This window comes from Ochotona curzoniae, unplaced genomic scaffold (genome assembly GCF_017591425.1).
Source record: "Ochotona curzoniae isolate NIBS_2020 unplaced genomic scaffold, NIBS_Ocur_1.0 scaffold_4683, whole genome shotgun sequence".
Lineage (NCBI taxonomy): Eukaryota > Metazoa > Chordata > Mammalia > Lagomorpha > Ochotonidae > Ochotona > Ochotona curzoniae.
The window spans coordinates 7,343,645-7,358,114 of NW_024467121.1; the positions used below are offsets into that span (position 1 = coordinate 7,343,645).

General features: G+C 43.7%; 1 protein-coding gene and 1 non-coding gene across 2 annotated transcripts in view; both read right to left on the reverse strand.

The window, feature by feature from the left end:
- Window positions 1-2,328: 2,328 nt before the first annotated feature.
- TAF5L (TATA-box binding protein associated factor 5 like) overlaps window positions 2,329-14,470 on the reverse strand; it is a 29,305-nt gene continuing 17,163 nt past the window's right edge. Inside the window, exons 3-5 of the mRNA XM_040967825.1 lie at window positions 14,038-14,142; window positions 8,942-9,666; window positions 2,329-4,298 (exon numbers count right to left, since the gene is read on the reverse strand). Coding sequence (XP_040823759.1) covers window positions 3,501-4,298; window positions 8,942-9,666; window positions 14,038-14,142 — 1,628 coding nt within the window. The 3' untranslated portion in view covers window positions 2,329-3,500. The remainder of the gene's footprint in view (window positions 4,299-8,941; window positions 9,667-14,037; window positions 14,143-14,470) is intronic.
- LOC121148275 lies at window positions 5,318-5,424 on the reverse strand. The gene has a single exon (XR_005882544.1). It is a non-coding gene; the product is annotated as a U6 spliceosomal RNA (small nuclear RNA).

Sequence of the window (14,470 nt, forward strand, 5' to 3'; positions counted from 1 at the left end):
CAAGGCAGAGGAATAATTTTCTTACTGCTGTACAACAAATGATCCCAAGCCTTAGTGGCTTCAAACACTTACTGCTTCACAGCTCTGTGGCCCAGGAATGTAGCATGGCTTAGTCAGGTGCCTGTGCCTCAAGGTCCATGCTTTGTCCTTTCCTGAAGGCTCAAGCAGTGGCAGGATCCTCATGCAGGGTACTTGTGTGCTTAGGGGCAGGATTCTGGTCCTTGAGGGTTGGTGGAGACAACTTCCAGTTCATTGACCTATGGGTCCCTCACGGTGCAGCTGGCATCCATCTTCAGCTGTGCCCTGCAGTGCTTGGCATAGACTAGGCTCAGTTTCTGCTGTTGTGTCATTCCAATGTTGAAACGAAGCCCAAGACGTAAATATGCTGCCATGTCTGTCCTCTGGCAATGTTGGAGACTGGACCACATCCCAGCCCTGTTCAATATCCTTCAGTGGCTTTCTTCCCATTGAGCATGGAAGCCAAACTCCTGCTTGCGCCCAGGGCCTGCCAACCGTCCCACCTCACGCCATGGACTCTTGCTTCATCACACTGCCTCAGTCCATAAGACTGGCAATGTGAAAACCAACTTGAACATCTGCATGTTTTTGTAAAGGAAAGTCCACATCCACACACATGCAACACCGTCTCAAATCAGGCTAAGTCACTGATACTTGGACTTCTAGGACCTTTTCACTACAGTTTAGGGATTCCATTGTCTCCAGTAAAACACCACAGCAGCTAACTAAAGAGCTCGCTAACTGCACACTAGAATGCATTTGGGTTCTAGGTTTACCTGCACAACATGGGAAGGTGATGCTTTCAGGCTGTTACCAAAGGATGCTTTTTACAGGGTCTCAAATATATGGACTTTAGGAAACATTCTTGATTATCTTAAAAAACTCATTCTAGAGTGTTTCTGATAATTCTTGCCAGAAATTGTTTTGAAGAACATTTCATTATTTTAAGGTAAGTTTATATTTATTTGAAAGGCAGAATGACAGAGGTATCATCCATCCATTGGTTCATTCTTCAAAGGCACTCAAAAGCTATTGCCTGGCCCCACACCAGGGACCTGGGACACGAATGGGAGGTTGGGTGGGGTTCTCCCTTTATCTCCACCCTGTACCCCAGATACAGGAAAAAAAAAAGCAGTAATGTGGAAACAATAGTCTTACCCACTTTCCTGTAGTCCTTGACCCTTTGTGCCCTAATCAACTATGTAAAGATTATCAAACTAAAGCAATTAAAAAAAAAAACAAAAAACAAAAACGGCTTCACCAGGTTGAAGCCAGGAGCTAGGAACTTTATCTGGGTCTTCCATGAGGGTGGCAAGAACCCAATCAGAGGCCATCATCCATAGCCTCCCAGGTGCATTAGCAGGAAACTGGACTGAAGTGTGGAGCAGCAAGAACTTGAATCTGTGTGCAATATAGGATGTAGGAATTGCAAGCAATGGTTTAATCTTATGCCACAATGCCCACTTCCACTTGTTTCAAGAGTATTTCTTTGAGAGGCATTTAGAGAGAGAGGCAATCTGCCATTATTGGATCATGCTACAGATGGCTACAACAGTCGGGGCTACGCCAGCCCAAAGCCAGGAGCTTCTTCTAGGTCTCCCAACTGGGTCCGGGGGCCCAAGCACTTAGGCTGTCCTCTGCTGCTTTCCCAGGAAGATTAGCAGTGAGCTGGACTGGAAGTGGAGCAGCAGGTGCTTGAACAGGTGCCCATATGGGATACTGGCATTGCAGGCAGTGGTATAACCCATTACTCTATAATACCAGTCCCATCCAACTTCTTCAATAACTGTAAATAAAAACCTGTCCAGTTTTACTGCTGTGCTCTTTTCCAATCATGCCACAGGGTATAAAGAAATAAGTTTCCTACCAAGTCACTGCTATTTTAAAAGATGATAACTATAGCAAGCATGACCTCTGATTTTTGATAAAAGGCAATCTATTCTGTCAAGTATTAAGTTAGTGTCTTTTGCACACTAAATTAGCCCTTTATTTGGACTTAATAAATCATTTGAATTTATTAGACAACTCAGTTCTTAACATCCCTTTCAAGATTTCAGAGCTGGGTCTTTAAAAAGTTTGAACTAGGACGTCACCAAATAACTAGTCAGGTAAAGACCTGTCCTCCCCAGTCAGCACACTGCAACAGATCCAGAAGAAATGACTGAGAGGAAGCTGACACAAACAAGGACGGACAAAAACGTACCATCCCGGGTCAGTCTGGCCTCTGACACTACACCCTGAACGGCACCCAGGATGAGCATCCCCATGTGTCTTCAGAGTGTAAATGAAAGACCAACACCTTTTTTTTTTGAAACTAAATACATTTTAATAGAAAACAAAATACAAAATAACTCTTTTCAGAAAACAGAAATATTTAATCCTTTTTCCACAATTAGAACTTGCTTTTCTCCTCAGAGCATAGTTTGATATGCGTGCGTATGTACTTAGGATTCACAAAGTGTTCATTAAACTGATATTGCAGTGCAGGAGGTGGGAGCAGATCACAGAAAAAAAGACATCATAAGAGCCACAGCTCTGTAGACATGGTCATCCGGAAATCTGCCATATTTTAATTTAATCTTGTGTGTTTTGAATTATCATAATCTTTCTTTTTTAGGGGAGAAAATGATTAATTGAAGTGCAGCCATGGAAAGAATCTTTCCCACCATTACTGCAAGACCCCAAGTGTTCTGTGAGACCCACCCGCCTGCTCCCAGGAACACACCAACCCGAGTGCTCAATCTATCACCTGAAATTTCCCTTTTTCCCAATACACTGTGCTACCAAATTCTCTGAATTCCCTGAACCTCAAAATTCCAAGTATCACAGCCAGTGCCAGGAATCAAACCTGAAAGGTAAAAGCAGAGAAGGCTCCCTCTGCCAGTGCTAGGTTTCTTCTTCTCAATAATAATAATAATTATAATAACAATAAAAAAATTCCTGGCTCTCTGTACTTACGGAAAAGGAAAGACTTTTTATTTTTTTTTTGCCAGGACCATTCCCTCCCCTTTCCTACTTCCCGCCCCCACATCCCTCCACCTGTAAAGACCTCCCTTCCACCCAGGGATGGGCTCGTGTGACACCTGTCACACTGCTTCTCCTGAGAGTGCTCTGCACTGTCCCCCAGCAGACCCAGCCCGGGGAGGCGAGGAAAACCGGACAGCAACAGGCAGGTATCCGTGTGCAAGGTCACAGTGGGCTCTCGGCCACAGCCTGAGCGGCCCCTGGATCACCTCATTCTTAATCTAGTGACCAGCCATCAGCACCCTCCCCACCCTCCCTTCTCGCTCCCCACTCTCCGTTTCCCTGCAATCCTTCCACACGGTGGGGCTCAGCAGAGGGAGGCCTGCCTGGGCTGAGTGTCCAGGAGGGCAAGAGGATGCTCTTTCAGTCACTCAGTGATTCAATCTCAGCTTGCCGCAGGACTACCTTTGGAGGCCGACCACAACTGCCCTAGTCCACTCCAACAAAGAAAAAAAAAATTAATGTTCCTGATTTTCTTGTGTGATTCCAGTCACCAGAAGGAGGTTACAGGCCATGAACTGCACGCTCAGAACGTTGCTCATCTGCCCACTGTACACGCCCACGAGCTCACTGGAGGAGCCGTCGGCAGGCGTGCTGCAGTAAGCGTTCCTGATGTCCCAGACACGCACGGAGTTGTCCATGGAGGCAGAGGCAATCAAGCTGCTGTCTGGACTGAAGCTGAGGCTGGTGATGTTGTCTGTGTGGCCTCTCAGTTCTTTAAAAAGGGTCCCGGATGCCAAGTCCCATAGCTTCAACCGCTGGTCTTCACCAGCAGATGCCAAGTACTTACCGTTGGGGGAAAAGGCAAGAGAAAGCACAGGGCCGCGGTGGCCCGTGAACAGCCTCACTGTGTTCCCCTGCTGAGTGCTCCACAGTCGGACGGTCTTGTCGGTGGAGCCTGTAGCTATGTAGCTTGAATTGGGGTGGAATTTGACACAGTCCACATCTGCCAGGTGTCCTGCAAATATCCTCAGCGGGTACGTCCGATCAAACGACCACAGCCTGGCGGTGCGGTCATGGGAGCCGCTGGCGAAGTACAGGCTGTACGGGCTGATGTCCAGGTCCCACACGGGATAGGCGTGTCCTCGATACAGCACAGTGTTAGTGAAGCTCCCCAGGTCCCAGTATCTGATGGTCATGTCTTCAGAACAAGAGAGCAACCCTGAGCTGTCTGTGAGGAACCTTGTGCCGTACACTGGTCCACTGTGGCCCCGCAGGATCTTCATCTCTGTGCCTGCACTATCATCCTCATCCTCCTGGAACCATTGGAGTGGAGTTCAGAAAGGAAAGACATAAGGAGAAATGGATTAGTGATCTGACAAGGGAAACCAAGCCAGGAAAAAGGGACTGCTTGGGAAGCAGCAGCCACCTAGCCAATGACAACAGGCTCGCCCTGAAGGTCACTCAAGAAATGATTAGCACTGTACGACTCAAACAGTATCTTACAATTTCCAAATTTTTCTGTAAATTTATCTTTCAGCTGTCAGAGAAATGTAAGGTTTTACAGAGTGACTGTAAATCTTCTAGGGAAGGCAAATTTTGATCAAAACCAGCTTCAGGTAGCTTTCATAGTTAATTCTGATATGACACATCTGGAAACATTTTCGTTAGAATACATGTTAAATTCTTTTACTGTTTTATTCTTTAGGCCTCTTCTTCATATGGCTGATTTTGGATGCCTGATGAGCCATGTTGCTCTATTTTAAAGAAAATTCTGACATTTTCACAACTTGCATGATGGAAGTTAGCCAAAACCAAAACCTAGAAACATGCAGTTATCAGTAAATTAAATCCTCCCCCACCCTGTGCCTAACCTAAGCTTGCTGGAACTTTCTGGAGGGTCTCAAACATTTCCAAGGTACCAAACAGGACACAGATTCAGAACTATTTTAACCAAAACCAAGCAACTCACATGATTCTTAAAAATAATTTCCTGTGTGTAAATACAGAAAAGAGCTACAATGGCATTTGGGGAGCAAGTTCCCTTCCCCACAAGTGTGCTGTTTTCCAAATCCATCCCCACTTCATTCCCTCAAGAACTCTTACTACAGCTGTAACTCTCCTGGAGTGCCTCAATCAGTGGATTTTAACGAAATGTTGAGGAAAGGAGTAAGAGGTAGTTTCTTGGAGCAACTCTCTGCTTGCTTCACGGTACGCACCTTAGGTCCTGGTAAAGAACCTTATTTTTCTAGATGAAAAATAATACAGGGTACTTTAAAAAGCATGTGGGAAGTGGAATTAAAAGGTAAATCAATCTTTGGTACAAATTTTTCTTAAGAATATGGAACACATCATGAGTTTGTGTGTCACCCTGGTGCAGAGGTCATGCTAAACTTTGTATCATTTCAGTTTTAGGATATGTGCTTCCCCCAGTGTGGGCATGGTACAAACTTGAAATCCACGACTATTTGGAAATCCAATACACATTTTCCATGAAACTTCTGAAGACTCTCATATTTAACTCCAAACAAAATGAATGCTTCCAGTATGTCCATATTGGAGAAAAAGTCAAAACACCACTGCCATGAATATTCAAACCAGTTATTCCAGACACTCAACATTAAAAACACATGAGCATGTGGGAGTTTACACTTCTAATAAGCACTACCAGGAATATTAACAATCTTCCTTTTAAAAGAGGTTACAATATTTTAGTATTTCAAGAACGGCTCATTGGGCCCGGAACAATAATCTAGTGGCTAAATCCTTGCCTTACATCCACTAGGACGCCAGATGGGTGCCGCATCGTGTACTGGCTGTTCCACTTCCCATCCAGCTCCCTGCTTGTGGCCTGGGAAATCAGTCAAGGACGGCCCAAAGCCTTGGGACCCTGCACCTGCATGGGAGACCCAGAGGAGGTCCCTGGCTTCAGATTGGCTCAGCTCTGGCCTTTGCAACCACTTGGAAGTGAACCAGTAGATGGACAATCTTTCTCTCTCTCATCTCCTCGCTGTAAATCTGACTTTCCAATAAAAATAAATATTTTTTAAAAGAATGAGTCATTGGTGTACCCTCAGGAAGTTTATATGAAGTCTATGGAAGCAACTGAGCCTACATGGATTACAAAGGTCCTTGGCAATGTGAGCTGGGGCCTAGCCATGCTGCTCTCCGGGGATCTTGAGGACAATCTTGGGCTTGTGGAAAAGCCCTGGCTGACTACAGACCTAGAAATGGAGAAACTAGAATGTTCTTGCTAGTTATCACTATCCGCTCTCTGCTGTCTCACAGTTTAACATAGACTAACCTTTCTTGTGTGGCTCGCATAAAAGCTTAAGGAAAATGATCATGAATATACCTTCAAACATGTACTTCTGTGCTAGTTTGCTAGCCCCTGCTCTAAGCCATGGGAGGAGCTTTTAAAAATCTATACTAGAGTCTACTCCTGGACTGGGAAGCACCACAAGCCTCAACTCAAACTCGAGGGTATTTTAATTTTGGATTGTTCTCTGATTACATGTCAGTAGACTATATAAAAAAAAAAAGCAAATTTGGTTGGGCTATGAGTGGGAGCAAATAAGTTGCTACTACCTATGCAAGATGGCAGCAGCCAGAATGGCAGAAAAAAAAGGTGGCTACTGCAAACAGCCACATAACGCACATGGAATATACATCAATTTTCCTGCTCCATTTCTGACTCAAAGCAGGTCACCCTCCTTAGGCAAGCTGGTGGCTCTGGCTCCCAGGAGGTCATTAAAATGTAGAACTCAGTAGAGTTTATGCTGTAAGAATCAAAAACTTGTGGGTCAGCATTGTGATACAAAGACCTAACCTGCTACCTTGAAATACTGGCAACCCAAATGAGAAGGCCTGTTCAAGTTCGAACTATTCCAATGCTCATTCAGCTAATTGCTAATGTGCCTTGGAAGGCAAAAGAAGGCTGGCACGAACACTGTCCCCAGCATCTATAACGCGACACGCAGATGGAGCTCGACCCCTGCTTTGGCCCACGTCGGCCATGGCCACTGCATCAACCAGAAAATGAACCGGCAGATACAAGATCTGTCTCAGTTGCCTTTGAAATAAAAAAAAAAAAAATTTTTAAAAATAAAAAGACTTTAAAGGCTATACTAACTTGTGACTAACAAAAGAGGGGCTGTGGGGTAATCTTATCAGGAAGCTGAATTTAATCAGTGTTTTCTGACTCTGACTTTTCCAGCTTTGTGCAGAGTTTGCCATCCAAAGTAACCTGAAGCAGAGCTTCCTGCATTTTAGCAGTAACAGGACAAAAGTCTTGGTCCCATGTTTTGTAAAAGCAACTCTCAGGGATCTGGGTCTACCCTTTTCACAATGAATCTAGACACAAAAGCATCTGAAAACAGATCATTAGACCGAATGATGTGCAGCTGTACTTTGTGTTAATTTCCAAAATGGAGTACAGAAAACACCTTGAGGCACAGACAGCCAGACAACCTGTGCTGGCCTCAGGACTGGTACCATCCACATGGTAAGAGTGAAGGCCAGCCAGAGTCCTCACTGTGGCTGAGACTGAAATGGTATCACATCTGTGCAAAAATGGTTCTATCCATTAATTTAAAATGCAGATTTTGTGACATACCTATCCTATTTCTAATTAGGCTTGCACAAATACACATACATACACACCAATGAATATCTACTTTAAAGCTCAACTAAGGTCAATTAGCTGATGAAGGTCTTGAGTTAAGCTTAGTGAGGTCATTACATTTCTGGTAGTAATAAACACAGACCAGGCCCGGCACAATAGTGTAGCGGTTAAAATCCTCGCCTTGCACGCACCAGGATCCCATATGGTTGCCGGTTCTAATATCAGTGGCCTTGCTTCCCATCTAGCTCCCTGCTTGTGGCCAGGGAAAGCAGTTGAGGATGGCCCAAAGCCTTGGGACTCTGCACCTGTGCGGGAGACCCAGAAGAGCTTCTGGCTCCTGGCTTTGGATTGGCTCAGCACAAGCCATTGTGGTCACCTGGGGAGTGAACCATTGGACGGAAGATCTTCCTCTCTGTCTCTCCTCTCTGTATATCCGCCTTTCCAATAAAAAAAAAAATAAATCTTTAAAAATAAATAAATAAAATAAACACTGACCACTCATTAGTACTGTTAGTGTTGTTCAAAATATTTTCTGGGGATAGGATGGTGGCTCAAAAGGCTAATGCTGTCTGCAAGTGCCAGCATCCCATAAAGACATCCATTCTAGTTCTAGCTGCTCTATTTCCAATCCAGGTCCCTGCTTATGATCTGGGAAAGCAGTGGAGCATTGCTCAAGTTTTTGTGGGCCCCTGCACCCATGCGGGAGACCAAGAAGCTCCTGGCTCCTGGCTTTGGACCAGGTTAGCCTCAGACATCTAACTGGGAAGAGAACCAGCAGACAGAAGATCTCTGTTTCTCCTTCTCTCTATAAATCTGCTTTTCAAAAAAGTTTTTAAAAAAACTTTATTGGAAAGTCAGATATAAGAGAGGAGGAAAGACAGAGGAAGATCTTTCATCTGATGGTTCACTCACCATACAGCCACAATGGCTGGAGCTGTGCCAGTCTGAAGCCAAGAGCCTCCTCAAGGTCTCCTACACAGATGCAGGGTCCCAAGGCTTTACGCTGTCCTTGACTGATTTCCCAGACCACAAGCAGGGAGCTGGATGGGAAGTGGGGCCGCTGGGACTAGAACCGGCACCCTTATGGGATCCTGGCGTGTTTAAGGTGAGTACTGTAGCCTCTAGGCTATCACGCCAGGCCCCAAAACAAATATGTATATAAAACCATTGAAGTGAAGCATAACAGAAACTCCAAGGCATAGGTTAAGAGCATTAGTTTGGTTTTAGCTATATGAGGGAAATAAGTAAGTCACTTGTTGTATCCTCTCATGTTGGTAAGAATATTGTACTGAAATTAGGAAGGCAGGTACAGGGAAGAAAAACTGGTATTCATACCTCCTCTTCCAGGATATCACAAGCCAGGTGAATGCGAGACACGTCTACTTGATGGGGCTCTGATTTTAATTTCTTGGATCGTAAACTCCAAAGTTTTATACAGGAGTTGTCAAACCCAGCAGCAAGCAGCTTGCTATCGGGGGAAATTTCTGCAGTGTTCAACAGTTGCTCTGTGTTGTAGAAGGCATAGAAGCAGATGGTAGTGAGGGAAGGAGGCCCGTCCTTGACACGCTTAATGCTCTCCTGCAAGACCTCCAGGGCAGCCTCATTCTGCAGAATGGGACTGGGCATGTCGGGGGGCTCTAAGCCATTGCTCTCACTGCGGGGAGAGCTACCGCTGGCGTAGAGCTGGTAGTCTGTTCTCTTCGCAGGCTGTACATCAAGATGAATATGTAAGGTGAGGATTTTGCACAGGGCAGTATTGTTGTCACTTTGGAGGTAGCGGATAAGGTAGTTGTAGCTGTCTTCTTGGAGACGGACCACGTACTTGTTATCTAGGAATGTTCGGAGCTTTAAGTTAGAGTGGATGTCCTGGATGGTTTGAGTGGTCTGTAGCTGCTCAATGACATCCTTCTGACTAGCATTCTGCAGAAACATTCCATGGAAGCGGCTGTAAAAACTTTCCACTGTGCTCTTCGGACTGTTCTGGACCAGGTTGAGATGGAGGTAGACAAAAAGAGGATACAGGAGAGGCATCACTTCATGGCTATGCTGTGAATCAGAATCTAGAATAAGAAAAAATAGAAAAGGAAGGGCTTTATAATCAGCATAATTTTATACAGTGATGTGATCCCTTCTGGAGATCCCAGTAACACAATACTTTGTCAGGGCCTTATTGTTTTGAGACTAATAAATATATCCCCTTATCATGTAACGTAAGGTATACTGACTTAGTATTACAGAATTTAAACACTATTAACTTTATATCAAAGTATATAAGTTACAAAATATCCTAGTAAGTAAGAAAGGAGAGAACATTCCAGGACTTTGCATCCTTCTCTCTGGAAAGGGTTTTAGTGCCTCCAGTTGTACACAGGAGAGTAGTCCGAACAATAGGCAATAGTGTGACTTTGTTCTTCATGTTCTGGTACATAGGTATGCACTAAAATAAAGATGTATATGGGTGCAAAGTCAACAGGGGTAGATTTACGAGGGTTAGTTTTAGATGTCTCCTGGCTAGGCCATCCATGAAGCCCAGGCAATTCATTAGACGTTATCCTAAGGCATTATTGTGATGACATTTTTAGAGAAGATGAACATTTACAACTGAGTAAAGCAAAAGACTCTCATAATAGGGGTGGGTCACATCTGTTCAGCTGAAGGTCTTACCAGGAAAGCACTCATCTCCCTGTCAAGCAGCAGCAATTATGCTGGGTGAGGACCTCTGCATCTGGGCCGTGACAGGAGCATCCCTGAGCCATCAGCCTGCCGGCCTGCCCCTAACAGCCTCCACAACATTGTGAGCCAATTCCTTAAGACACACGAGCTCTTCCTCTGGACAATCCTGCCTGATACGAATGTTGGTGCTTCTTTAAGTACTTCAGTCCTTTAGGAGATAGCCATATTCTCCTTCCTTCTTTACTCTTGAGCCCTGAAGATTCTGCCTTGGTATTTTAACTATGAAATCAGGACCCTGCCTTCCATTTCTACAAAACTGTCAAGTTCCAGTCCTTTATTACATTTCTTAATTAGTGCAGTCGATTTTAATGGGCTACCTTGTCATTGCACTTAACAAACCATTTTATAAACTGCTTTCAGACTTGGTATGCTCCCTTCTGACTTATGCCTCTCCACTTACTAAGTCCTCCCACTTCTCTTCTTCCAGTCTGATGAAACCTACTCTATCGTTCAGAGCACCAACTTAACCCTACTTCCTGCTCAGAAAAGGCTTTTCTAAGTCACTTTGTCCTTTCATTCCAAACGCAATTCTGTCATAAAATTCACCAATTAATCTCACACTGGTCTGTGAAAACACTTTCTACCATGTTCAAATTTTGTTTGACAACCACTTCACTGAGAGCTCTTCACAGACATGTGGGCAGAGACATGCTTCACTAAAAGCAGTCTATAAGCAAATAACATATTAGCCCTCTCCAAATAATCTGTGATCTATGGACTACAAAAATAAAACTCTAGAGAAAGTAATATACAACCTTTTCCTTATCAAATAAGATAAGAAATCATAACAGAAATGGCTGACAAGGTTATATTCTACTGAAATAGAAAGTTCTGGGTAAAGAAAATCACAGACATAATAAAGAAGGTAACATAATGTAGGGAAAAAAATAGTACCAACAAATGTAAGGAGTCAGGAGCTACTAAGAACATCAGGAATCCCCACTGAGAGATCAAAGGAAAAGAGATGTGAACATAAACATCTGTACCATGATAACCACGTTAGTTACCAATTAACTGCACTAATGCTTCACTGCAAATGTTAAGTCACAGTTCTATAATAATAAAAATATTCCAGTTACTCTGCATCCTGAACTGAAGTGCCAAAAAGTCCTGGTTACTCTGCTTTCAATCCAGCTAATGTGCCTGGGAAAGTGGTAGAAGATGACCCAAATATTTAGGCTCCTGCCACTCATGTGGGAGACGAATGGTGTTCCAGACTCCCGGCTTTGACCTGGCCTAGCCCTGGCTGTTGCGGCCATTCGGGGAGCCAAACAGCAGATGGATGACACTCTCTGCCACTCTACCTTTCAAATAAACAATAAGCAAGCCTTTTTTTTTCCTCAAAGATTTTTATGTATCTTTCTGGGAAAGGCAGATCTACAGAGAGAAGAAAGATCCTCTGTCCACTGATTCTCTCCCCAAGTGGCTGCAATGGCCAGAGCTGAGCCGATCTGAAGCCAGGAGCCAGGAGCCTCCTCTGGGTCTCCCACAGGGATGCAGGGTGCCAAGGCCTTGTGCCATTCTCTACTACTTTCCCAGGTCACAAGCAGGGAGCCAGAAGGAAGTATAGTAGTACGGAAATGAACTGGCACACACATGGGATCCCGGTGTGTGCAAGGTGAGGACTTCAGGCATTGAGCCATTATGTTGGGCCCTGAATAAATCTTTAAAAATACCAACAGATAGGACTGGTGCTATGGCCCAACAGGCTAATCCTCCATTTGCATCCCATATGAATGCTGGTTCATGTCCTAGCTGCTCCACTTGCCATCCAGTTCCTGCTGCTGATCTGGGAAAAACAGCAGAGAATGGCTCAAGTCTTTGGCCCCAGAACCTGCATGGGAGATCCAGAAAAAAGCTCCTGTCTCCTGATGGGTTCATCTGTGGCTGTTATTTGGGGAATGAACCAGCAGATGAAGATTTCTCTCTTGGGCCTGGCCTGATAGCCTAGTGGCTAAAGTCTTTGTCTTGAACGCACTGTGATCCCATATGGGCGCTGGTTCTAATCCTGGCGGCCTCACTTCCCATCCAGCTCCCTGCCTGTGGTCTGGGAAAGCAGTCCAGGATGGCCCAAAGTCTTGGGACCCTGCACCTGTGTGGGAGACCCGGAAGAACCTCCTGGCTCCTTACTTTGGATCAGCTCAGCTCTGGCCTTGGCGACCACTTGAGGAATAAATCAACAGACAAAAGATCTTTCTCTGTCCTCCTCCTCTCTGTATATACCTTTCCAATAAAAACAAATAAATCTTAAAAAAAATATTTTCCCCTTCTATCTGTAAATCTGCATGTCAAATAAAAATAAATACATCTTTAAGAAAAATAAAAACAGAGCTTTTGTTGTGGAATACTGGGTTCAGTCATTGCCTTGGATACCAGCACCCCCCCATGAGAGCCAGTTCTAGATCCTGCTGCTGCACTTCCAATCCAGCTGTCTGCTAATGTACAGAGGAAAGCAGAAGATGGTCCAGGTCCTTGAGCCCCTGGCATCCTCATGGAAGAAGCTCCTTGCTCTGGCCTGGCTTCACCCTGGCCACTGAGGAATAATTCCACAGATGAAGATTTGTCTCTCTTTTAGTTAAATAAGTACATTTTTTAAAAAACAAACTAAAAATGCAAACAAAAATCTCTGTAATGCCACCTGGATCTCTTGATAATGGGAATAAGCCATGTGTATGAGAAACATTTCACTGCCATCACTACAGTCTCTTTCCCTATTACAATTATTCCTTTGATGTTCTCTTATATGTCTTTCCTAATTAAATAGTATGGTCCACGATGGGAGGGACCATATCAATACATCTGATAATAAGCATCTGTTAGCATAAACACAGGCTGAAGAGTTAAAGAGAGGCTCAGGAGATGAGGAAGCTATTTCTCCTGAACCAGCTTCTCCATCACTAGAACAGCAACAGAGGTCTAGCAGAAAGAGAGGAATATACTCATATTTTGAACACTGAGTAACTTTTTAAAAGCTCATTTCAAACTCTTAAGGAACTGCTTAAATACCAATAATTAAAAGTAACTCATCATCTCTAAATTCTTCCTTACATATGAAAAACATTCTTAGGAAATATTTTTTTCCCTCAGTTGATCACTGTTTTGAGCTATGTAATATTCATTGATTATTAAGACCTAATGGAGTTTCTTTTTCAGTATAAACAGCAAGTTTTTTTTAACTGAACTTTCATTATCAATAGCATTTTAATTCCCCTCACTATAGATTATAGTAAATGTACATTCTTTCTTTTAAGAAGGCACAAAGGAATGGCTGATCATTAAGTAGAATCCACATGATTTCTTGTACTACAACTTCTAATTTTTGGGTCTGTTAATTCATTGGAATAATTGTCTCTTACTTTTCAAATCAGGAGCAAAGACCATTTTGAGATGTAGTATGTTATTGACATACATTTCAAGCGTGCTGCATCCGAGGATGAATCCACATGGCTGATTTAGCTTTCAATTACTTAACACAATCACAAGTCATAAGGCCATGGATCAAACAGCAGAACCCTTGCCCTGCTTAACTTAATCTTAGGATTTCATATGAGGAATTCTAATAGATCCTGAAAGAACAATGCTGAAGTACTTTTGAATCTTTACTACCAAGTATCATTCCTGGAATGTAGCAGCCTCCTAGGGAAATTGACATCATTCTTTTCCTTGGTAAAATAGGTTTCCTAGAGCTGCGTACTTACCAGTGAGAAAATTCCTCAGTCGTCCAAACTGTACTTCATATTGTTGGAGTTCTCCCTGGCAAGGGGCTCCATTCACCATATTGGCAAAACCAGATTCTGATTGAACTAAAGAGCAGAACACATACAATGATGGAAAGACAATTATTAATCCATAAGTGTGGCAGGACAGGTGAAAGACGGTGCTGAGCATGCAGTAATAGTTGTTGTTCTGATGTTATTTCTCAAGTTTTCTTTTGTTTCTTTCTATAATTTCTTCTAGGTGTAATGGTCCATGGCTTCCTCATGGAACCAGTGCTGATGGGAGAGATTGTTCCATCTTAAGTTTAACTACTACCCAAAGCAAAAGACTGAAGGAAATTGGTTCTGGGATCTAGCATATCCAGTTCAGCCTGGTAGATGAGTCACATGAGGTACATACACTTAAGATATTGTT